We start from the raw sequence: 27,389 nt of genomic DNA, 5'->3' as shown, positions 1-27,389 counted from the left end.
GATTTGCTTAGCCTTTGACATTGTTGTTGGGCATTGAGGTATTGTGAACCCATCACATCCATGGGTCTAAAATTGGGCCTTGAGACTCGCATCACATACTATGACATTAAATACCCATACAAGGTACACTACATAATCAAACAACGAGATATATTCTAAACAAACAACAATATTTCTTACAACATTTGTACACTTCTACCAGTCTACGCACTCATAGCATACCTGTTCATCACTATTCATGACTAATCAAATTCTAGGCAAAATACATATTAGTCATAAAGGTGTTCCAATCAAGAGACAAAACACCATAGAGAACCTAAAGATAGGTTACAGATTCTCACATTGCTTCTTTTGTCCTTAATAGTTTAGCTTGTCCAAACACTGGAGCCTCTTTTGTCATAGCAGCTAAGCATGACAATTATTTATCAGTTAAACTAAAGGTGTTCAACCTTTAAAACCCATAATCTTAAATTATACAAAAGCTTTGAGAGCCCTTATTCCACTCTTTCCTTTAATCCACGAGTTTAGAGAGGTAAGGAAGCTTATCGTTTCCTCGATTTCTCTACAACAATACTTTGATTCGCACGACTACTACGACATGCAGAGCTTCCTTCGGCCACATCCTTTTTTTCTTCAAAGTGATTGAAGAAGATGATGTTATGGAGAGAAAAATTTATAAACAGAATTGAGAAAGTTATGTCTCCACACACACTTATATATATACTCCTTAGGCACGATCCTCACTGACCCTCTCAACCATCCATCCTTAGTCATTGTCTCCCACTATAGAACCAGTCGGTTCTTATCTAACTAAACCAAATTTGAAATCTAATTAATCACAATTCAACCACCAAAATTTCTGAATTCCTCGGATGAGTTTGATAATTTTCTAACCCTTTCAATTTAATCCTATATTTTCTTAAATTTCGTGTCAATAAAGATAGGCGGGTGTTATAGGCGAAATGATAACTTTGTTATAGGCGAAATGATAACTTGCCATAACAAAGTCTACTCAATAACCTTTGCTTTCCCGTAATCTACTCTTGGCTTATTTGAATCTTGATCTATTACATAATTTAAACCAAATTTTATCAACCAACCTCATTTATTAGCTTATAAAGCATATAGTTAGTTCAGTTCTATCACTCAATATTTTCTTAAGCCTAGCACGTTATATAGTTGAGCCCTTTTATAATAAAATTTATAGAAATCTCAAACTAGTTTCAAAATGTCTACACTTTAGACCTGATATCCAGAACTAGAAAATTTTCATTTTTATCAAGTGATCCTTTTACACAATTCCACTTCTAACCTAATCATTTAACATTGCAATTTCAAGCATTCAACAAGGGTAATCTCATGAGATCTTTAACAGTTAGAAATGAAAACCAACATTAGCTAGATTGAAACACAACAATTTCAAAAACATAAAATTCATGCACAATAAGTTCGATTTAGATTACCATTCAAAATCACAAAGCTTAATCGACTTTCCTGGCTTAACAAAGAAGAAAAACAGTGATGGAGAGGATGAAGGAAAGAAAAATAAACTGCCTCTTACCACCCATCATGATACGATATATATGTCTAATCTAATTATTAATTAAGATTAGCATCATAATAAGTAATACCAACACTTGTCAGGCCACTATGTATAAAAGTGGCTAAATTATCATTTTAGACCCTAATAAATTAACTTATTAATATTAGCAAAAGAAATCTGTAATGGTCACTTCTACCACCTTTACGATTTCATCCCTATACCATGATCAACTTTCTAATCTTTCAAATTACCAAACCAGGTTTTCATTTAACAACATAATAGACTAATAATTATTAAATATTAAAACTTACAGACTCAATTATTGGTAAATGGGGTTCTAAAACCACCGTTTTTGGTACCACTAAAAACGGGTTATTATAAGGGTTGCCAATATAGGGAGGAGCCTTGCAATATGAGGGAAGATGCTTATCAAAAGAGGGATTATTCTCACAGAAGCTAAGAGTTTTCTAGATTTAAAAGCTCTTAATCACTTTAAGATGTTTTTGAAAGGAGGGGAAGTGATAGTGTTGTTGGTGCAGAAGGAGCTATAAATAAAGCACCATTAGAAGTAGGAATATGTATGCACCCACAATTATTTCAAGTGCTTATTTTGTCCTTTTTATTTCATCTAGTGTAGAGAGTGAGGTTAGGGGTAAACTCATAAATGCCTTAAATAGAAGTCCCTCTAATATTCAAGTTCACATTTTAAGAAGGCAAGGATTTGCTAAGGACGTTAAAAATCCATCATATAATTATTTTACCTAGAGGTATAAGATTACAATTGGGGAGTTCCTTTGTACTTCCATTAGGGTGTTCCCCAACTAGGACATGAGTTTACTCAGCATAGCTAGCAAAGCCATACTTCCTTTTGGGGTAGCTAATATAAAAGGCTTATTGGTGATGTTGTACACTAAAAAGGACCTAGTAGTTCATAGTTTGCAGATAATAACATGTGAGGAAAATGTTACTCCAAATTAGACAAAGTAAGAATATGAGGGTTTGAATATCTTTTATGATTTTCTAAAAAAAATAAATATATTAAGATGGAAAAGAGAGCATCCTTATAAAAAAAAGGCTTTAAATGGCACTACTCGAGAGATGGATGTAAAGACTCAACTTGACCTAGAGTCTAGACTTTCCAAGGCCATTATAATTTTATCTATCACATTTACTCTTGACGTAGCCATCAATAAGTCTTGAGGTTGACTTCTATTGCCTTCATCTAATCACTTTAAATGGCTTAGGTGAATGGTTTGATAAGTTAATTATAATGATGCAATATGACATGGTCCTTATGGGAATAGAAAACTTTAGCTTCATACAGAAAGTTGCAATAACCCTCCTAACCATTCTCATTATGGGTTAAATAAACAAGGCATGGTATACTGATGGTTGATTAACAACTATGGACTTCACTCACTCAATTATGATGTGTCCATCTTTTATGGTGACTGGTAGTTACATCGATAAGTTGATTGGCAACTAAAAAATTAGGCACGCCCTCTTCCACACATTTTCTTTAAGACTCATTTACTTAAAGGCTTACCAATGCAATACTTTTATTATGCTTCCACTATCAACCGAATTTCTTTTTACCTTATAACTAACAAGAGTCACTATAACTATCAATAGATCACCAACATTCCTATCCAATATTGTATCTTAATCCATTTTAGTGTATTCAATTTCCATTTATCAATAGAGTAAGTCCTTTTCATCACAAGGCAATATGATACTTTTCAAATGTGTTTTGCTCTTCGTGTTTGAAGTAGCTAGTTCTTCATTGTTTACACATATGTTTACCATTAAGGGATGGAGAGTGATGTTTTTCCCTATCTTTACATATAGTCTAGGATAGGACCCATGCTTTTCTCTATTGGTCAATCAACCTTGATTAGGGTGATATGATCTTTGGTGATACAAACCAAAATACCTAAAATTAGTCTCTCCATAAAAAAAAATCATCTCCTCGAGCATAGGCTTTATCATATATATATTGGATAGGTGTTGTGTTTATTATTTGTTAAAGCTTACTTTAGATGGTTATGATTTGCATCAGTTATGAAAGCATCAATAATCCACTAGTCCATTAAATCTTTCATTTATATAGTTATCGTATTAAACCACTTAATATAATATCGTAAGAGTTCATCTCTCTACGTAATTATCAAAAGACTAGTAGGTGTATTTATTACTGTCTTATAAGAGTGAAAGTTCTTAAAAAAATTGGCGACTCAATTGGCCAAAATTATTAATAGAACCTTCTAAAAGAGATAAATACCACTTTTTAGCACTCATTTTCAAGGTCATGAGAAAGACCTTACATTAGAGGGCATCAGAATACCTCAATGCATCCATATAATCAATATACTGCATCAAATTTATGAATGGATCTTTATCCCCTTCATATATCTCCTTGAAAAACTTGAAATTTTGTAGCAAATTTACAAGCATTATCTCAAGAGCTAGTGGCCTATTAGAATAAGAAACCTAGAATATATCCTCAATATAATATGTTAAGGCTTGGATGTACCTTTTAAAAGCCTCCATCTTATCATGTCAAGCCTAAGGTTGGTATTGCGATTGATATTCTAGTTGGTTGTTGTGTTCTTATCGTTGCCTATGTACATTAAGTGATGAGGCAACTTCATTGTGTTGTCTTCAATATCAGGGGTTTTGATTTGATCTAAGTGCTCTAATGATTTTTGTATTCTGTTGGAACTATTCCTAATATTGCTAGTTGTACATAAGTTATTGTTGTATCATTTGATCCCTTGATGCTTTAGTTTTTTTCTTTTGTAGTTCCAAAAGTTGTTAGGAGGTGGAATTGAGGTTGGGATTAAAATTATAGGTTGTTTGGTCTTTTAAAGTAAGGCCTAGGCGTATATTAGAGGATGATGTAAATGGTGGTTGATTTGCATAAGGATTAAAATACCCACTCTGTTGTGATTGATACTGATAATATATGTTCTCACTTGGATCACTATATGGGTTATATTGACAAACATTTAATTAAAAGTTAAAATTTTGGCCAGCGTAGAAACTCTAAATAGAAGGGTTTGTGGTGGTATTAGGGTTTTTAGGGATATTCTCTTTAGAGTGAGCCATTTCGTCCACACTTACCACACCAAATTATCAAGAGAAAATCTAATTAAGATGAGAGGGTGACGGTTCACATGACGGAGGTAAGTTAGTTGTGTAAAGAGCTATCTTTGGAGGATTTTAATAGAGTTTCATCTTAGAAAGAGGAGCCTTGCCTTGATGGTGGAGGAGAAGGTATTTATAGGAAAAAGTGCCTTCAACTTTCTCCTAAGCCATGAAATATGCCTATAGTGGTCAAATCTTAGTATGTCTCTTAGGTAATAGGATATGCCTGTAATGACCCAAAATTCGGTGGTGTTAGAAATTGTAAATTCGAGACCTCGTTTCCATAAAATGAGTCTTTAAATATTAAATATTAATATTTACATGTATAATATATTGTTATATTAAAGTTTAATCCGATAATTTCAGCCAAATTAATAGTTAATTAGGGTTCAGGGACTAAATTGTAAAAGTCTAATCGTTATATATCTTTAATTAGGAAACGGTAAAAGGACTTAAATTGCAATTAGCCAAAACCTAAAATAGTAAATAAAATCTTTAAAATTTAAATATAGTAAATGATAATAATATCCACAAAGTATTGATTAAGGTTAAGTTAATCAAATTAAGTTTATGTTAATTAAACCAATTTGATTAAGCTTTAAAGCTATATATGGTTCCAAAAAAAATTTTGAAAAAATATATAGTTTAAGATAGCGGGAAATTTTCATCATCATCTTTCACTCATCTTATTGCCGTCCAAAAGAAGAAGAAAAACCTAGGAAATTTCTTTGATATTCGACTATCAATTGGTAAGCAAGTTCAAGTCATTTTCTTGTAATTTCTATAGATTTGAGGTCATAAGAGCTTGACTTAGCTAGACCATGTACCAATTTGAAAAAATATTAAAGTTTTAAAAATTTTCTATTGTTGATTTCTTGAAGAATTAGATTTTAATTTGATAGAAATAAAGCTTAGTTTAAGTAAAGGACTAAATTGTAAAGCTTAATTGTTGATTTCGTGCATTAGGGACCAAATTGAATAAAATGAAAAAATATCATGAAATTTTAGTGGGAATAGGAAGTAGAGGGTCCCTAATAAATATATGTGAAACCAAATTTCAATTTGAATCTCTAAATTGAAAGTTATGATTGTCTTGGCTTAGGGATTAAATTGAATAAATCAAAAATTATGTATGACTTTGAATTTGAATGTGATTTAATATGGAATTTGATATTGTGTTATTATTAAATTATTATTCGCAGCTAGAGACGATGTAGAATCGTCGAGAGGGAAAGGAAAGGCGAGAGCCAACGATGAGTGATGCGAGGTTTCAGTTGGTATCTCTATGACCTGAGATCAATCTAATTATTGCATTTTCATGTTAAATTCCATGAATTAGTAATGAGGTGAGTATATAATGCTTGTATGAGTTAAATTGTGCCAGTATATTTGCTTTGGTACATCCGATGATGCATTTATATGCTAGCATGATTACTTCAATTTATCTGATGATGATGCACTATGTGTTGGAAAACAATCTAGTTTGAAAACGGTTTTCTTGCACAACAAAAAATTAAAATTTTAAAAACGATCCAGTTTGTGATATTTATAACAATAAACCCTAAACTGAATTCACACATATGTTTTTGGATAAATGGATCCTTGTCGCTCCCGGCTTTCAACTGAACGAGCTTCTCTCCTATTCTCGTACCACAAACTACTTCGAGTGTAAGCTTGAACGATTCAAATCCAAACACAGAACTAGAAATAGTTTTCTTTATTTAAGTGTGAAAACAAAAAATCCCTTCTCAAATAGAAAACGACAAATTTGTTATTCCGGAAAATAGATTCAGTAGCTGAGAACTAATTCTCTCTATTTTCGGGTAGAGTAACAATATTTTAAAGTTGTGTGTATAGTCCAACCGGTGCCATCTATTTTTAAGGAAATGAGGTAGAACCCTTCTTGAATTGTACAAGTTTATTTCAATTAGAAAAAGTGAACTCTTAATCTATTTAGGAGTATATGGGGCGGCAACCCTAGTCAATAATACTAGGGTTTGCCATCCCCCCATTAACATGAGGGACTTTTAGGACTCTCCTATATTGGGTCCAATTACAAATATTTCCTAGACTTTTAACTCAATACTTTGTAATTTGATCCAACTCAATATTTTCTTTTCTATTTCCTAAATAAATATCTTAATATTTTTTCAATTAAATAATCTACTCAAACCAATTCTAATATAAGAAAATATATTTAATATTTTTGCATTCAACGATTCATTATACCCAAATGATTTATTTCCATTTTTGAACTTCATTTTATTCAAAAACATAAATTCATTTTCAGTTAATTTTCATTTTAGATAAAACCTTATTCATGTCCAAATGATTTAATTTCTCCATTTTCATTTTCATTTTCATTTCATTTTGGAGAAAACTACATTCATTTTAAAATAACTCCATTTCTCTATTATGTTTTTCATTTTAGAGAAAATTAATATCATTTCTAAATATTACCCATTTCTCTATTTTCACCATTTCTATTCATTTGATTTAACATGCAATTCATTTATGGTTTTAATGATCTAGCGAATGGATTGATTGGGCATATGCAATTAAGGCTCAAATGATTTATAATTAAATTTTAGTTTTTCGCTTATTAATTATAAATTCATTTAGTCACGAAGTCATTCAACTACAGTATCATAATTGAGATCTCCCCAACGACAAACCATTACAAAAGCAACTCAATTAGTGCTCGTCCAACGACCCTGTCATAAGTGTGTTACCCTCATAGGATATTCTTAATCTATTAGGGATAATATCCGTTTTTCCAATATGATCATATTTTATCTCATGGTAACCATTACATCTTCCTTCATGAAAAGTTAATTACTATCAAATAGTAATTAAGTCATTCATCACAAAAGCAAATGACCCATTGCCATATTTGTAACACCCCTTCACCTGTCACTATGATCGGATTAGGGTTAAGGGATGCTACGACAATTAACAAGAAAGGAATTTACAATTCCAAACAAATTTCCATTTAAACAATCATTATCAAGCAATCAATTAATAAACATGTCATTCAATCAAAATTGGGGCTTAAAATCAAGCCTAAGAAACTCTAAAAGCAATTCAAAAATAATTAGGGACTAATTTAGAACAAATAATAAAATCAAGACAAAAACAGGAAATAGGGGCCACACGGCCATGTGATCAGACCGTGTGATAGGCTAAGACCGTGTGAACAAAATTGTTATCAAAATCCAACAAAGAACACAGTTGTGCCATATGCTCGTGTGAGGCACATGGCCGTGTGTCAAGCCATGTGGCAGCTCGTGTGTGGCTAAAGGTACCTTTAAATGCAAAATTATCAATTCATGCTTACTTAAACCACAAGCAACCAATTAAACAAACTTTCAACCTGTTCAATTTGCTTTAAAAACATTGTAAAACATGTTATTTTCCTAATTCTAACAAATATGCCTTAAGACACCATCACAAACAATAATCAAATTTAATGATCAACTTCATTTGCTATCAAATTCACACTTAACCAAACTTGTCTATCATAAGAAGAAACTAGGCACAAATCATTTTATACCATACAAATCAAACTCTAACCACTGTTTACCTATTCATGTAGTCCCTATCACAATATAACACACCTATATGCATTTCATGCCATCAAGTTAAATCCACCGGACATCAATTTCTATATCACATTCAAATATCTAAATGAAGTTATGATCAACCACGTTATTAGCCACAAATAATCAACTTATAAACAAGTAAAAAATATGTCACTCATAATGAACACTTATATACCAATTACAAGATACTCCTATTACATGCCACATATCCCAAAGTAAACATTTTCAAAGTCTACTGAAGATAGTTGGTTAGTGTGATCTTCCACTTGATCCGATTGCTTGGTTTCGTAAAACGAGATCTACAAGAAAATATGGAAACAACACGGGTAAACTTTTATGAGCTTAATAAAGTCACAGGTTGAAACATTATAATTACTTCATAATCACATTTCAGTAATTAACAAAATCACTAGCTAATATTAACCCTGTCAACCACAACAATTTATCAGGTGAGTTTCGTAAATACGAGTCATTTAATCATCACATTTATATAGTTTCAACCATTATCAAGTCACGAGATATTATCATAAACCATGAACACTTATACAATTCACAATCGAAGCATCATAACTTAGAATCAAATACATATCAATATCATGTCACTTAACATAAATATTTTTAGCCTAATGAACGACATAACAAATATGGATACGCGGTTATACATCTAGAAAACACCAAGACGCTCAAACAAGCCAAACCAACTGAGAACACACCTGGGCAACAAGTGCCAAGCCCGTAGGCTAACATCCGCCCCTGGAAACACACCAAAATCACTGTAAATATAACACGATAGTCCGTAACAAATGCAAGACATCAGTAAATTCAGTGGAAAGTAACAAATCAAAAGTCATCATCTCATCACAAGTCAATCTCATACCACATGCATTATAACCTATTGGTATGCCAATTGTATCCTATCATGTGTCCATTTGGGCTAAATATAGGTACTCGTATAACATTTTATAATTCGATTCATTTTCTCACCTTGTACCAATTTGTAACAACTCAAATACATATATATTTATTAACATACCACAATTCAAAAATCAATATAATATTACAAATTATACCTAATTAAACCATATGAACTTACTAGAGATAACCAGCAAAGATGACAATATCAGAGACTAATCGGTATTTTTCTCTTTTCCACAATTATCTATCGATTCTTGATCTATACATTAATTTTTATTTCAACTATTAGTCTCAAATACATTATAAAATTCAATTTAATGCATATGACTTCTTTATTGACATTTTTTAGAATTTTCCTAAATTTTTACAATTGTTCAATTTAGTCTCTAAAACTGAAGGAAACTTATTTTTCACAATTAATCCTATATCCATTAAGTTGAATTCATTTACATTCCAAAATAGCCCTCTAATTCTGAAATTTTACAAGAAAACCATGCCAAATTTAACATTTTAATAATTTAACCCCTAAACTCAAAACTAACCAAAATTACTTTATAATTTCGTTCAAATCCATCATCAAGCTTCAAAATCTTCCGTTTAATATCAAGAACATCCAAAAATCATCAATGGTAAATTTAACAACCTTTAACAGTTTTGAAAACGGAGATGCGAGTTAATTGAACCTAGTTGCAACGATATCAAAAACATAAAAATTACGAGAAACAACGTTAAAACACTTATCATGCATAAGAAATGAATCTTGGCCAATTCTTCTATTGTTTCAAATATGGTGTTTCGGTTGAGAATGAAAAGAAATGAGAAAGATGATACATGTTTCTTTTGTTTTATTATTTTATTTTACTTTTTCATTTTTTAAATTATCAAATTGCCATTAATTTACATATTTTTAAACTAAAGTATATATACATACCATCCAACATTTTAAGTATGGTTAAATTACCATATAAATCCATTCAATTATGTTTTTATAGTCAATTAGTCCATTTAAATTAATAACAACTTATTTTTACACCTTTTACGATTTAGTCCTTTTCTTTAATTAATTAGGCAAACATCAAAATTTCTTAAACCATTTCAATACACTTATATAGTCACTCCGTAAATATTTAATAAAAATATTTCTGGGCTCAATTTATAGAAATGAGGTCCTGATACCTCGTTTTCCAAAACCACTTGACTTTAGGGACAAATCACTTGAACTTAACAATTCATTTCAAATAAAAAAATTATCAAACCAATATTTAATATAATACTTTATTTGACTTGTAAATATTAATAAATAATATTTACGGATACACTCGTCGAAATTGTGGTCCCAAAACCACTGTTTTTGACACCACTAGAAAATGGGCTGTTACAACATTTACTTTTCATCAACCATGTAATGCCAATGAGAGGATATCATTTACCCATGTCTCGGGCTACGAATTCCACTGTTGTGAATGATGCTACATATTGCAACATTCGTATATTGACAGCCTATAAACGCACTATCATTTCTAGAATAAATATAACACCAAAAATATAAGAATTAAGAATGACGATGTCCACAAGTGCACTGGTCAAATTGTAATATAGTTGTACAATGAAATACTAGAAGTATTCCAAGGATCGTACCCAATGGAGGATGGAATAAATAATGAAAACATTTTTTACAATATCAAGTCTAAGTAGTAGTAATTATTTCCTATATTACGATCAACCATAAAATAGATTAAGTAGAATAAAATAAATAAATAAATAAATAATGAGAAATAAACAAATGAACTAAATCGATAAACCAATCAGGAAGATTAACTTGTTTCAGGGTTTGTAACTAACTTTGAATTAGGGTTTTAGAGTGGATTAGTAATTGATTAACTAACTATTACCTCCTAGCCTCTAATTAACTAATCAATTGATTGATGCACGCTTATCTCTCGACCTTACTTTCTCAACCTGGATAAATTACGATTTATTCGGTTTAACTTATCTTCTAACCTTGTCTAGCCTATGATAACTTGTTAGGGTTGTCAAGCCTAATAGTTTAAGAACACATAATTTATACCAAATAATCCTCCTTAGATACTTTGTTAATCACATCTTCATCCACTCGTTAATCTTCCTTAAGGGATTTAGCCACTCATGTTATTCATAATCTCAACTTTAATTGAATAGACCATGTGGGAAACACAACTGATTCAGAAAAGAAAAGTGATTTGAATAATCATAGATTAAATATTGAATGGCGAACGGAGTAACACATCTCTCGATTGAAATAATGAAATAAAATGATGCAAAGTAAAATACAAACTGAATACTTTAATTAAATAAACAAATTCTTGAATCAAAATTGATTTCAAAAGGAAAATAAGAAAGTATTTAAAAAGCCAAAAAGAAAATAAAATAAACTAAAACTAATTCTAAACTACAAAGGTTTTTGAAGGCGACTAACATGACTTGATTACATTCAACCCCTAATGTCTTATTTATAGCTGTGTTAGCAGCCCAAATTAGGACTTCCACACATATTAGGTTTTCGTATAAGTTTGATTGTGTGGACGATAATAACCCTGAAATACTTAGGCAGCACGTTGGCCTTGTGTTGCGCTACACCCCTTGCGCGGCGCAACACGACACCCTTATACAGTCTTGTGTCATTTTTTTGGTGTTTTGACATCCCAGAAAGCTTGTGTGTCACTCGACATTTGATTCCACATCAATTGGGTCTTTATATCTTTATCCTACACACTCAATTAAGCCCATTAGAACAACCTGAGGCCTGTGTCGGCCTATTAGGTCAGAACACCTACAAAATGTGTTAAAAACACTTATTTTTTAATAACTTTTATTCCTAATGCCTAATTATTGAAAATGTAAATTAAAAACCTAAATCACTTAGAAATCAAGCTCCTTGAGTATGGAATTGACCCAAATTGACTACTACATTTAACGATAGGTCAAATACCCAACGCACCAGCTTTCGGTTCCTTATCTATTTGAACCCAGGCTTTTACTTACATCAAAGTATATGAGTCATGCATACAGAGTATATCATTCACTCAGGATTTAAGTATGCCACACTATCACAGTTGCAAGTGAATAAATCCATAAATGGATTCATGATCTATTTTTCTTGGGTCTTGTCCAATATATTGTTATTCCAGTCAATCACATCTATGTCACTATCTTTTGGAAGTCATCCGCTCCGATGCCTAAGACAAAGTATCTCTCCAATTGGACTTGATAGACAACATATTCGTCTTTCAATCAGTTTGCTCATTTCCAATTTAACTAATGACATGTTTAGGTTTCTCTACTAATTTAAGTTATCTTTCTGTATTACGATCCAACCATGTAATATCACTAAGTATTAGTTTAAACATTAGACAACTAGTAAGCAAATTTGCTTCTATTTCTCTTCGCATGAAAAAACCATATGAGGACAATTGTACAAAGTATATTAATGTAATCAATGAATTTGTCTTATTAACTAATTTGTTCGAAAAAATTTCAAGTTTACAAATGAATATACTACACTCAGGGCACCAAATCCAACACTATGTGTGGCAATATAATTGCTTCAGCTTGCTCGATGATGCACCTTGTGTGCCATTATAATTACTTCGGCTTACTCAATGATGCATTATGTGGGCAAGTATGTTGCAAAAAAATAGGTTTTAAAAATGCAGCGGAAAATAAATTTAGGGAAAAACCAGAGTTTAAATTTTTTTTTCCAAAATAATATCTTAGTTGTGATATCTAAAGTAATAAACACTTAATCAAAATTGTACCTTTTCGATTTGTCTAAAATGACTGCTTCGACTGAGTAGTCTTCTCTGCTATCTTCAAGCTCATATTTGCCGAGTGTAGGCTCACTTCGAATAAGAAAAAAAATTCACAAAAATTACCAGTAGGGTAATTTTGCAATTTCTCTGAACTTTTAGGTCAAGTTGTAAATAAAAAATATATATCTTTAGAAATTTTCTAAAATAATCTTTTCAGATAATTTTCTCTTTACAACTTTAATTTTGAATTCAAGTGTATGTCAAATAATGACCCAAGGCTTTCTTTATATAGAGAGAGTTTAGAGAATTCAACTATAATTAAACTTAATCATTTTAATATTAAATTAATATAATATTTATCAAGATAAATATTAGATTAAATTTAAATATTAAATCTTATCAAAATAATAGAATGTTTATCTACAAGATACACATTACATTAAATTTAATATTAAGGTAATCATTTTAATATTAGATTAATAAAATACTATTAAGATAAGTATTTAATTTAATTTAATATTAAACTATTAAAATAATATTATTTTTAGAATAGTTAATCTGAAATCAAATTATCTAGTAGAGTCCTAGTAGAAATGTAACTCTTTCACAGCTCAACCACCGAAAACCAACCGCTGCGGACTATTGGGACGTCGTCGTCGTAGCTGCCGGCACCGTCGTGTCGATGGTGCAGGTGCGACAACCTTACGACACCCAAAGCCGATTTGGTCCGGGTCAATAACGACTCGACCAGTCCGGTCTAGCCACCGGTTGGACCGTCAGCCTAGTTTCATATACCGGGTCTGGTTCGACTAGTTTTTGGGTATTGGTCTTGGTTTTGGGCTCCCAGGCCCAATTTACGATTTCCGGTTCAACTTTCAAGTTCAATTACCCATTAGGCCAATTGTCTGACTTGAAAATTAATTTTCAAAAATATCATATTAATTTTAATTAATTTGATTAATTTAATTTTACTTAATCAAAATTAATCTTTCCAAAAATCACTTAAGTTTTCCAAAATAATTTTTCAAAAAAATTCTTTAATTAAATTCTCTAGTTGAACAATTCTCATGACCACCTAATTTAATTCCACATCAAATAAATTAACTTAATTAAATTATTTCCAAAGTCGTAAAGGTTTCTTTTGATTCAAATGTCGTCTAATCGAGTTTTTGTTGAGCTAGTGAAGAAACCAATCAGACATATACAATTAGGCTCTAGTGATTGCAATTATGTCCAAAAGTATCGTTCTGATAATTGGCAATTGTTTAATTATGGAGTCAGTCCACAAGAAGTACCACAATAGAAATCTCCTTATTATATACTCTTTACAAAAACAATTCATCCAACTGTTTTGTCCAATGACCTCGTCATGTGTGTGTTACCTTCATATGATATCCTTGATTCCTTTTAGTTAAATTTGTTCATTCAAGACAATCCTATTTTATCTCATTGTCACCATTGTGTCTTCTTAATAATTAATATAATCACTGTCAACAAATGACTGTGATGAATTGTTCTTTCGAGAATGAGCAACCCATGGTCACATTCCATATTCATCAATTCACAAAATGCTATTGAGAGGGTATCATTAACTCTTTAATTGAGCTATGAATTCCACTGTTGCTAGTAAAGCTATGCCATACACAAATCATGTACCCAACATATCGGCTATGGGCTCGATTATCTTTAGATCATAAGCCTCCACTTATATCAAATCATATGAGTTGCATATACATGGTCAGTGCCTACCTCAGGATTTAGGTAAACTACACCATGAACGCCACAAGTGAATTAATTCACAAACAGATTTAGAATTAATTCATCTTGGGTCCAGTCCAATGTATCATTCCACCAATCAATACATCTATGTCTCTACTCATGGAGTCAACTACTTCGATAGCCAAGACTATTCATCTTCCCAATCAGAGTTGTAGACAACATAATAATCCTTCTCAGTATTTGAATCAAATGCTCACTTTGATTCTTTTACGTATTACAGGCTCATTTAGATTATCTACTGAAGTAAGTTATCTTTCTCGCAATGTAAACGTTCTTACAATGCCACTTATCTTCAGTTTGAACTTAGACAATTAATGAGCTAATATTTACTTATCACAATTTCACTATGTATGTAAAATATAAAAGATAGAAATACAAAAGACATAATAGTGAAATATGAAATTAACTTTATTTATTTATTCATCGTTTAAATAAATAGAAAATAATTATATGTTTACTACAATATGGACACATTTCCCAACACTGTATATTTCTTTCGATTTATCTGATGATGTACTACAGTGCCAAATTGGGATACAGATTAACTAATCTCTATATCTATCTTAAAATTTGAATCATGTTAATAGGGTTATATAAATATGATTTGGCTATATGGTTGATTGAAATGAAATGTGATATTCTATAGCATGTAAAAGATCATACGAAATAACTAAAAATGTGCCTTGGAAGTTGATTTTATTAAATGAGCTCATAAGCTCAAAAATTATAGAAATGTGATATGAAATGTTGATAATAGTAAATGAATAAGCATATGTGCCTATAGATGATTATGTGAATTGTTTAGGTTGTATAAAATATAAATAAAATTGAGATTAAACATCATATTGGTACATAAATATATATATGTAAGTAATTGAATTAGATATGTTACATCTTTGTTAATAGAATAGATGATATAAATGTTAGTTTGATTATCAAATAGAATGTTGCAGAAGAATGAAATTATTATATTGAATATGCTTATTTTGTAACTTGAAATATGGAAACTACCACTGAACGTTATTGCTCAGCGTACGATTTGTTTTGTCCGTGCACAGGTATAATAGATTCTAGATAGCTTGAGCAATTGATCCAGCGTCCAGCAAGCGATCCTTGACTCAGCAAAGTTTTTAAATTCCATTTTGTTTTAAGTATGGAATACACCTAGTTTGATTCAATGATTTATCGTAATTTGATATGTCAAATTAGGCTCTCCATGACACTTAGAGAGCTTATTCTTGAGCAATTTAGGTGTCTTTTTTGTGTTTTTGTTGAGTTTTAGCTTTTCTAGTTAACAAGTGTTTTTTTTCCTTTTGAGACCCCAGTTGACCAAATACGCCATAAGGAACCTAATGATTTGATTGAATGGTATAGAGAGTCGATAATGGCCTAAACTTGGAGAAAGTACCATTCGGAAGGAAGGTATTATGATACTAAGGCAAGGAAATTGTGATACCCCTAACGGTGCTAAAGTGAAGAGAATTGAGGCCAACTCCAATGATATCAAGATACTAAGAAGTGGGAGTTGCAATACCGAGACCCCCAAGACTCTCCATTTTAAGATTGCCTTAGATATCACGATACTAGAGCCTATGCATCACGATGCCAATACCGAACAAAGAAAAAAATGACTACAAGGGTAATTCTTGTCCAACCTTAACCCCAACCAAAATTAGACATTTAAGGATATTTTGGTCACAAATTTGGGTTTGTAATTAGATGTTAAAGCCACTTTTTGGCTAAGAACAAAGTTGATTAACTTTTTACACTTTTCTTTTATCTTTTAATGCTTTAATTGTCTTCTTCATTTTTTTAGGGTTTTAAACTTAGGCTTTTTATAATTTTCAAGTTAATTAAGAGTTAGTTTTTACTGTATCTAGGTTTTATTTTCACTTTAGTACCTCAACTCTACTTGCATTTTTAGTTTAATCTTTAGCCATTAATGTAACATCCCAAAATTGGGCCTAGTCGGAACAGTGGTTTCGGGACCACAAATCTGATGTCAAAATATTTTTTTTATGATTATTATGAGGCCTAGAATATGAAAGTAAGCATGTGTTAAAGTTTCATGGAGGAATTCTATGTGTAAGGTGTCCAATTAGAAATTAGAGACCAAAATGAATAAACTGTAAAACTTGGATTCTAGAAGAAATTTATGTGAAATTGCTTTGGAATATTAATTAGAGGTCCTTAAAGAGTAATTTTCCCAATTTTTAAGTTTTTGGACAAAAATGGGCATGCATGGAAAATTTTGGAAGTTTAGTAAGGAAGGGCATTTTGGTCATTTGGTAATAAAATCAATACAAAGGGGAAATGAAGGCAAAAATCAGCCATTCTTCTCCCTCTTGCTGCTGAAATTCGAAGGGACACCATAGCTAGGGTTTCTTCACTTTCCAAGCTCAATAGTAAGTGACTCCTAGCCCCGTTTTTAATGTTCTTTGTATTTTTGAGATCCTTGTAATATGTTCTCTCTATTTCTACCCATGTTTTAAGCTAGGGTTCATGTATGCAAAATGACCCATGTGTGACATGTTTGTTCTTTGATGATTTATGAGGGAATATGAAAGTTAGATGTATGTTAAACATCTTTTCCTAAGAGATTTTCATGAAAAAACCTTTTTGCAAAAGGTACAAAATATGTGGTAGAAATGTGAAATAGAGGAAAATGTGGGCTAGTATGAGTTTATAATACATTTGGCTAGGCTTGGGTAACCAAGGAATTGCATGTATTTTATTTTACGAGCCTAGGGACTAAGTTGTAAAATTTTGAAATGTTAGGGGAAAAATGGTCATCTTGCCCCGGGGTGAATTTTTGGTTCGAAATAATTAGCATGAGGTGTTAATAATTTTTTTTACTGATATAGACCCCGAGGAACCTATTTCGGAGATCGATCGTGGAAAATGAAAGGTTTCAGAATAACTGAAATACGAAACCTAAGCAGTTACCAGATAAGTTTGTGTAACTCGAATGTAAACTATCTTTAAATACATTAAAGATGTATGTACATATATAAATTATAATAGTAATATTTATTGTATGACAACTCATGAATTATTAATGTTATGATGAAATGTCTCGGTTGAATAAAAAGGAATGTTTGATGGATTACTCGAAAATGAAATAATGGTATAAAGGATCTAGCCAGGACAGGTGATCCTATAGTGATCTAGCATTCTGAAGAATATGTGTGCTTGACGGATTTAGCTTGGACGGGTAATCCAAATAGGATCTGAATTTAGCCTGGACTGGTAATCCTGACATTACTCAGTGAGTTATGTTGTGGGGGGTTTAGCCTGGACTAGTAATCCCGCCATAAAAGTGAGGTTCACGGGAATGCGTATTTAAAGGATCACTTGCATAATTTGATGGTAAACGAGATATCCACCGAGATTTCAAGAAATTTGACGGGAATAAAATGTTAAATGGGAATAGATATGTTTGAATTGATAAACTCATCTATGAAGGATGTTACATTGTACTGGCATGAGACTAACTTGATGGTTGAGTACATGTGATAGGAAATTTTACTATGAATGTTTACCATGAATGTCTCATATGATTGCATGCTAAATAACCGGTAAGTTTACTTCCCCGTTATCCGGACTTACTAAGCATGTTAATGCTTACCCTCTCTCCTTTCCCTGTTTTACAGAGCTCTTAGACTCGTGAAGATTGGAAGACAATTGGAGCATTGTAAACACTATCAACTTGTTTTGCTTTGGTATATAGATATTTTATTTTGTTTCAATGGCATGTATAAGTCCTGGTTATTTTGTGATATGTGTCATTGGCTGGCCTATGTAAAGGCTTAAATATTAAACTTATTCTTTTTGTATATAGCCATAAGACATGGCTCATTGTAATATAGGCTAGGACCTATTAATTTTGCTTGTTTGTGATTAAATGTAGTATATTATAAATAGACATATGAAATGTGGCCAAATCACTTGGGATGGTTAGGTCATAATTGGCAATGAGTTGTAACAATGAGCCAAGTTTAAATATGTTTTTGAATGAGATGGAAATCCTAAAAACAAAAAGGATAAATTAGCATGTGCATAACCGATGAGATAAGGTTAACATGCAATAGACCATTTATGGTAGTATTCAGACATATTTAGGCCATGTTAAACATAATTAAGGTTTGCGAATATGAGTGGTTATAGAGGGTGACCATTGGCTTAGATTTGTAGCCTCTACAAAGGTCTACACAGATAGACACACGGGCATGTGTCTAGGTCGTGTGTGACACACGGTCAGCCCTATAGGCGTGTGGTATGGTCGTGTGTCCCCTGCACCTAAAATCTTTAGGTCAGAATGCATGGTAGTAAACACATGGATAGAGACACGGTTGTGTGTCTCAACTCTATAGAGGACACAGCCTAGCACACGGGCATGTGTCTTGGTCGTGTGTCCCTAAATGCATAATGACGTTATAAATAGAATGCTCAAGTTTTTGGGCATAGGCGACAACACAGGTGTGTCTAGGCCATGTGAAGTACATGGGCCAGGGACACGGACGTGTGCTTGGCCGTGTGAAAACCCCTGTAGGTTCGAAATGAGAAATAAATTCAATTAATTCTACACGGGTAAGGGACACGGGCGTGTCCCAAAGCACACATGCGTGTGCATTGCCTCCACACGGGTGTGTGAGGCTTAACCTATGAGATTTTTTAAAAACTTTCTTGAGTTCTCGGTTTAGTCTCGAACCATTCTCAATGTATGTCTTGGGCCTCGTAGGTCCATAATAGGGACATTATGAATATGATTGATTGGTTTTCAATTGGAACAAAATTTTATAGCCCGAAATTTTCCCAAAAATGTCATGTTCGTGCACAGTAATGCCCTGTACCTTGTTCCGGTCTCGGGTAAGGGTAAGGGGCGTTAAATTAATACAACTCAACTTCATTTTTTTTTGGCAAAAATCTAAACTTTAACATTATTTGTGACCGTCATTGTTACCAACTTCATTCTCTTCAAGCATCCATCAAGAAAACACAAAACTTTCTTTAACCTTATTCTTGTGCTTAATCTAATGTATGCTTAAATGCTTATTGGGTCGTTTTCTATATTAGAATGATTATGAATAGCTAAATCTTTAGTGGTTGGTTGATGGAAGTGTTGTTTAGTTAGTTTTTGGTATAGGGACTAAATTGAATAAACTTCAAAACTTAGGCTTGACGCCCCTAAATGAAAATTCAGGTAACTGAGATCGAAAGGAAAATTCTATTGTCCCGGGTTAATTTGGTGATGTCGAGAGATAAACCGAATTAATTTGTCTAACCTGGTAAAGTGGAGACTCAGAGGTAAAATTGAACCAAATTAAGAGTTAAGTGATTTAGATTTGTAATCCAAAGATTGATTAGTAACAAAAAATTCAACCAATCGATGTTTGTTATTAAATTTGTTAATTGCATAATTTTTCTTATTTTACAATTTAGTCCTTTTTAGCGTTCAATAGTTAATTAGCTTAATTGATCTTGATCATGACTTGTCGTACTATGAAATTTAATGATTAGTTAGCTAGCCTATTTAATTGCATGTTTATCGCTTAGGAATCACCTAGTATTGGAACTCTCTTGGGTTCGATCCTTGGAATACTCGAAGTGTTTCATTGTACACTTATAGATATTACAACTGACTTGTCATACTTGTAGCATACCGCATTATTATTGATTGTTCTAGTGTTGATTCTAAAGCACAATACAGGCACGCCGAGTTGCAGTCAATCAATTTTTGGTATAGTATGATACTTATAAAACTTAGGAGTTGGGATTATTATTTTAAAAGTGAAAATATGTTTGATTTGTGCAAATTAAGTTGTCATAATATTTGCTAGGGTAAAAAGTGTGAAATGTTGTCAATGTATTTAGTAATGAATATATATATATATATATGTATGTATACTTATGTCAAGTAGATTATTGGTTAGCTAATGAAGTTTCTTAGGTGTTTGGATGAAAATGATGAAATGAATGAAATATATACATGTATGAAAGGTATTATGATTAAAAATGAACTCATTGGGGATGTACGTTTGGCTGAAAAATGTGCTTTGATATGTGTATTGGTTGTTTGGAAATTGCAAATTAATGTTTCATTTAGAAATTTGCAGAAATAGTATGTCACATTGCAAAGTTGTACATTTGTTGTCACGACAAGACCAAGTTGTCATACCACGACGCGATGTTGAGTATTAAACATTGCAATGAGGTTTATGATATGCCGTAATTTGATACGTCAAATTAGGTTCTCCATTACACTTAAAGATCTTATTCTCAAGCAATTTAAATTTATTTTTCATAGTTTTTGCTTTATTTTAGTTCTTTCATTTTAATAAGTGTTTAATTCATTTTGTACTCATTTTGATATCCAAATTGGCCAAATGCACCATTTGGAACCTAATGATCAATTAAGTGATGTAGGAACTCAATGGTAACCCAATCTTGATAAAAACATCACCAAAGAGTGGGGGTATCACGATATCGAAACATGGAAATCATGATATCCTCGATAGTATTGAAATGAAGACAACCTATAGTGGTATTACAATATCCTCCTTAGGTATCGCGATACCCGGCCTTCAACGAAACTCCTCATCTTGAGGCTGTCGTCAATATCATGATGTCTAAGCCATAGGTATCATGATATCATTGTTGTGAGGAGACAAAATTTGACATCAGGGGTAGTTCTTGTCCAACCGAAGCACCAATGAAAAAGAAACGTTGAGTGGCATTTTGGTCAAGAAAAAGGGGGTTAGAATAACTACTAAAAAGAGCCAAAATTAGTTGAAGAGAGAGAGAAAGAGAGGAATTAGACACAATTTTTAGTTATCTTCTTAGTTTTTCTTTCATTTCTAGGGTTCTAATACTTCTTCTCCATAGTTGTAGGTTTAATTTTCTGCTAGTTTATTTGTGTTTCTTTGCATTCTTAGTGTTAGTTAAGTTAGTTACTATTGTTTCTTAGGTTTATTTGAATGTTTAGTGCCTTAAACTTGGTTGTAATCATATTTTAATCTTTTGTTTAATGTTATTTCAATTGTTTTCTTTTCCTCTGCCAAAAATCTTAACTTATGTGTTCTTGGTTATTTATTTTGTTTCTAGTTGTTTGCTTTCATCTCTTTCAAAGTAAAAACCCAAGTTTTCATCTTTTTATTGAGTTTTATATCAATGGCTTTCATGGTTGCTTCTTTGATTTTTTTTGTTTAAATACGATCTCGGGTAACTAAACCCTATGAGGTTGGTTGATGGAGATGTGGGTAAATTAATTTGTGGAATTAGAGACTGAATTGTAATAAATTGGACTAAACTAAATGAACTCAAAACCTAGGATTGACGACGCTAATGGAAAATCAAGATAAGTGAGACTGAGAAGTAATTTTATTGGGCACCGATTCATTAGTTCTAGGTTAGTTGGGTGAGATCGAGTTATAAACCAGACTAATTTGTCTAATTTAGTAAAATTGAGACTAAGAGGTAAAATGGAGCCCACTTAGGTGTTTAAGCATTTTAGTTTCATACTTCTATGATTAACTAACCACATTAAGTCAACCAACCACCGTTTGTTATTGCTTGAATAGTTTCCTAGATTTGCTTGCTTTACGATTTAGTCATTTTGTTAATTAGCTAGTAAATTAGTTTAAATACTCTCAATTTCATGGCCTGCTGTACTATGCTATCTAATGAGTAGTTGTTTAGACTCTTTAACTGCTTGTTATTAGCTAGGATTCACTTAATCACTGACTCCTGTGGGTTTGATCGTCGGAGTACTCCTATACCCCATTGTACAAATTATATTACAATTGACCTGTTATACTAACATCGCGACATCAACCCGATGTTTTGGGATCTTTACAATTTGGTCATAATTTTACCTCGTATTGGCTTTAGAGCTTTCGTAAGCTCGTATAAGACCCGAAAATAATTACATATCGTTTCATATAGTTGTTTTACTTATAATTAAATGTTTAATGTTGTGAATCAGATTGTGATTTGATCGTAGTTGCTTCGGCAATGAATGTGTCATCTTATAGCTCTGACCCGATAATCGGGTTGGATATGGGGTGTTACAATGCCTCTTAACCAATCGATGATTAAATTGACGGTACTAGCGACTAGACGATGATTGGAGTTGATAAAGTCCCATATGATGTCCATACGTAAAAAGGCTCAACATCTGTTTCGGTGAGGTTTAGAGGGAAAAGCTTCACATGTTAGGCATGCCACGCACCAACAATGTCTATAATATAGTGAGGTATCTTATTAGGTGAGGTTGGTTTAAGTGTGGATGGTGAGGCTTTTTTGAGCAAGGCATGTATACACAATTCAAAACAAAAATGAAGGGAATGAAACATTAAGCACAACACACACACACAAAAAAAAGAGAGACAAAGATGGGGAATAACATAAATCCTAACCATGCTCCTAGCACCTACAATCATGAAGTTTTAAAATAGATGACTACTAAACAACATCCTCGGTTTAACCACCACTAGATCTACTTATATGGGCTACCAAACCACCATCAAGCTGTGAGAAAAACTTGTATAATACTATGAGTAGGGTTCAAATATAGATAACAAGAAAGGGAGGAAAAGATGAAAGAGAAAAGGGAGAAAGATCGAGGGACAGTTAGCCGTTGCTAGCTAATCAGCCAACTGTTCAACAACAAATACAAGGATAGATTTGGTGCTAAAAAGGAGAAAAAATAATGTTTCTTTTACCATTTATTTACCTGCCATTTCACTTTGTAAGCAAAAGATTTTTAAGCATTCTTTAGTTTTTAACAACATAAAAAATGGATTGAAAATCAAATTGGTCAACTTTTCAATTTTTGTTTCAATTAGTCGAATTGATGGATTTAATGTAAATATTTGCATATTAAAAAACTAAATTTAATGTTGAATAAATATTAAAAACAATTAATACATAAGAAAAATTCTCAAATCAACAAAATAAATGGTATAAACCACCTATTTACCATTGAATTGGTCTTATTTTCTAAACCTTGGGTTTTAAAGACGCATGCAAGATCCCTTCTTATTTGTCATTAAATAGGTTTTAATTTTATAAAGCATGCAACCAACTTTGGTGATAGGGAAATGAAACCCATGATGTAGCACCTTGCAGAAAAGCATATTCTCTAGGGTTGTTGGTATATTCCTGGATTAGTCCTAACAAAAAAGTTAGGTAATAAGGAAATATTATAACTAATTATTAAAAAAATTCACAACTTTGATAATTTATGTTCGTGTTATATTAGTGATAACTGTAAAGACATAAATATAATAGAAATTATTTTATTTTATATATTTATGGAGACAAGGGAGAAAATTGATGAATCCAAAAATGATAATTATATTGAAAAACAAAGAAATTTCTAGAACGTAATATAGAGATAAAAAGGGGGGAAAAATCATATTGGAAATCTATGCTATGACCAGATAGTAAGATTTTCCTATCCACAAGTGGACCCATTTTACTTTCGACTCATAAAATGACCGGTATCGAAATTTCACTTGAAATTTTCAAATTTCAAATTCGTTCAGTATTTTACTATTCCTAAAACCTTCAATCACGTGCCAACATTGAAATCAACGGCTACCATTCTCCCATCTTTTTCTCCTAGAAATTTCCGTCAGCTACCCCCTCTCTAGGTCACGGACACTGCGCTTATATATAAATGCTGTTCGCTCTTCATTTCTCATTCATTACTGTTCTACCCTCACTCCGCCATCTTCAATAATTTCTTCCGTTGATCTTTGTTAGAGATTAGCTTTTTAATTTTTCATTATGGGGAAGATCAAGATCGGAATCAATGGTAACACTTTTTTATTTTATTTTTTTTTGTTTTTTTATTTCTTTAGTTATTGATTTAATTGTCGATTTGATGAAGGATTTGGAAGGATCGGGCGTTTGGTTGCGAGAGTTGCTCTCCAAAGCGATGATATTGAGCTCGTTGCTGTTAACGATCCTTTCATCACCACTGAATACATGGTTTGTATGCTTACATGCTTATTTGCTTTCGTATTTTTAGCTTTTTTGCTCGATCTTTTAGATTTAATCTCGAATAGAAAAAGAATCCTCTGAGAGGATCGATGATTTGATTTATTTTTCCTGATCTGAATCGAACACTTTCTCACTTTCCAAAGTGAGCATGATTTATGAAAATGCAATGATAACAGATCTGTTGAAATGTAGATCTAGTAGAGATTTATGAAAATGATCTGTTTTATTTGTTTTTAGTTTGAAAACCCGAATATAATTGTTTATGCTGTTTACGTTAATTATTGATGTGATTTTGTAATTTTATGTGTGTAGACGTACATGTTTAAGTACGACAGTGTTCACGGTCAATGGAAGCATCATGAGCTTAAGGTGAAGGACTCAAAGACCCTTCTCTTTGGTGAAAAGCCTGTCACAGTTTTCGGTATCAGGTAGTATTTTGTTCTCTTTTGAAGATCTTATAGACTTTTTGAGGATCATAGAGAGTTTAATTATGTAATGAGTTTTTCTTGATTGATTGGCTCTGTGTTGATGTTAGAAACCCTGAGGAAATCCCATGGGCTGAGGCTGGAGCTGAGTATGTTGTTGAGTCTACTGGTGTTTTTACTGACAAGGACAAGGCTGCTGCTCACTTGAAGGTTTGTGATAATAATTTCAGCTTATGGTCATATGAGAAGAAAATTTTATCAGAATTAACTTGCCATTTTTTTAAGAGGCATTAAAAATTTAATTTTTGGAACCTAATTTGATTTTCTTGTATGGATTATGTTTTTTTGCTTTTCAGGGTGGCGCGAAGAAGGTTATCATTTCTGCTCCCAGTAAGGATGCTCCCATGTTTGTTGTGGGTGTCAATGAGAAGGAATATAAGCCTGACCTTAACATTGTCTCCAATGCTAGCTGCACCACCAACTGTCTTGCTCCATTGGCTAAGGTAATAATAATTCCTTGTTTATTTCTTTGCGGATCGAGCTGATACTTTTATCTTTGAGGAAATAACAGACTTCTAACTTGGTGATGGTAGGTGATCAACGATAAATTTGGCATTGTTGAGGGTCTTATGACCACTGTTCATTCTATTACTGGTAAGTACTTGTGCTGTTATATTACTTATTGTTGCAAACCATGTCTGCATTGTTGACTAATATTTTCCTTTTTAATTCAGCTACACAAAAGACTGTTGATGGTCCTTCCATGAAGGACTGGAGAGGTGGTAGAGCTGCTTCCTTCAATATCATTCCTAGCAGCACTGGAGCTGCCAAGGTATGTTTTATGTTGATTGTTAGATTCTCAAATGCTATTACATGTATTTTAACATCAAATAAATTATTAAGTTGTTGCTGTATTTATTATTGTTGATAGTGGTGGTTATCATGTAAACATGTAGGCCGTCGGCAAAGTTTTGCCAGCACTGAATGGCAAGCTGACTGGAATGGCTTTCCGTGTTCCCACTGTTGATGTCTCTGTGGTTGACCTCACTGTGAGACTTGAGAAGAAGGCTACATATGATGAAATTAAGGCTGCTATCAAGTAAGCATTAGAATATGTTTATCCTATTATGGTATCTTAAGATCTCCTTGGGATAATTCACTTAATTCTGTTCTGTTGTTTTTCTGTGCATAGGGCGGAATCTGAAGGCAACTTGAAGGGAATTCTTGGTTATGTAGACGAAGATTTAGTCTCAACTGACTTCATCGGAGACAACAGGTATTATGTCATTGTTAATACCTTTTTAAGTCGTCAATTTCTAACTTGTCTGTCTTTTATATGTCATATACTCCAAAAAACTATGTTGCTATGGTTATTTTAAAGTACCTGTGCCCAACACTAATATGTGGACATTGGCGTGGCAAAGATATGGCATTTAAAGCATCTTCCATATGCATGAGAAAAAGTTAACAAAAAACCTACCACTTGCACGAACTTATATTCTGCGTTATTTGACACTATCAGGTCAAGCATTTTTGATGCCAAGGCTGGAATTGCTTTGAATGACAACTTTGTTAAGCTTGTGACTTGGTATGACAACGAATGGGGTTACAGGTAAATTACATTGATGCTAAATTTCAGAGCTCCACAGTAGTATTCATTCAATCAAATATTATGTAGCATGTCCTTGATGGTCTTTTTCTTCTGTTGCAGTTCCCGTGTTATCGACTTGATCCGACACATGTCTAAGGCTTAAGTGAGTGAGTGATTGTGCTTGGTGTATCCAAGCTTTAGCAATTTTAATTTAGAAGAGATGTTATGAGAGAATAAACGAATTGTACGGAGCATATTTTTGTGTGAAGAAGGGTTGTTTCAGTTTTATTACCCAAGTACTTGAATGTTTCAAGTTTCATTGCAGTTGTTTCTCTACTTTAATGCATATGTTGTGATTATGGTTTCTCTACTTAAATTGATATCTTGTGATTATGTTATATTTGTGTGTTCGTGGAAAGAATATTTACGAGTTAATGTATGGTATTCATCTAGGTAATTTTTTTCCTGTCGTCAAGATTGGATATGTGTAATTTAGTTGTAGCTCAATGCCTGAAAAAGATTACAACAACTTGCCCTGAGTGGCATATGTGCTTTCAATACCATGCCAATGTCGAAGGAGCCAAGGTTGAA

At 32.4% G+C, this 27,389-nt stretch overlaps 1 protein-coding gene across 1 annotated transcript; it reads left to right on the top strand.

Annotated features, from left to right (window-relative positions):
* Positions 1–24,299: 24,299 nt before the first annotated feature.
* LOC108460495 (glyceraldehyde-3-phosphate dehydrogenase 2, cytosolic) lies at positions 24,300–27,174 on the top strand. Its single transcript, XM_017760010.2, has 11 exons — positions 24,300–24,594; positions 24,670–24,770; positions 25,095–25,210; positions 25,318–25,417; positions 25,564–25,710; positions 25,801–25,861; positions 25,942–26,039; positions 26,164–26,306; positions 26,400–26,483; positions 26,730–26,819; positions 26,919–27,174. The coding sequence occupies exons 1-11, from the start codon at positions 24,567–24,569 to the stop codon at positions 26,959–26,961; spliced, it is 1,011 nt and encodes a 336-aa protein (XP_017615499.1). The 5' UTR covers positions 24,300–24,566; the 3' UTR covers positions 26,962–27,174.
* Positions 27,175–27,389: the final 215 nt, after the last annotated feature.

Source organism: Gossypium arboreum, chromosome 4 (genome assembly GCF_025698485.1).
Source record: "Gossypium arboreum isolate Shixiya-1 chromosome 4, ASM2569848v2, whole genome shotgun sequence".
Lineage (NCBI taxonomy): Eukaryota > Viridiplantae > Streptophyta > Magnoliopsida > Malvales > Malvaceae > Gossypium > Gossypium arboreum.
Note: the sequence above shows the minus strand (reverse complement) of the source record. Positions and strands in the feature narration are given on the sequence as shown.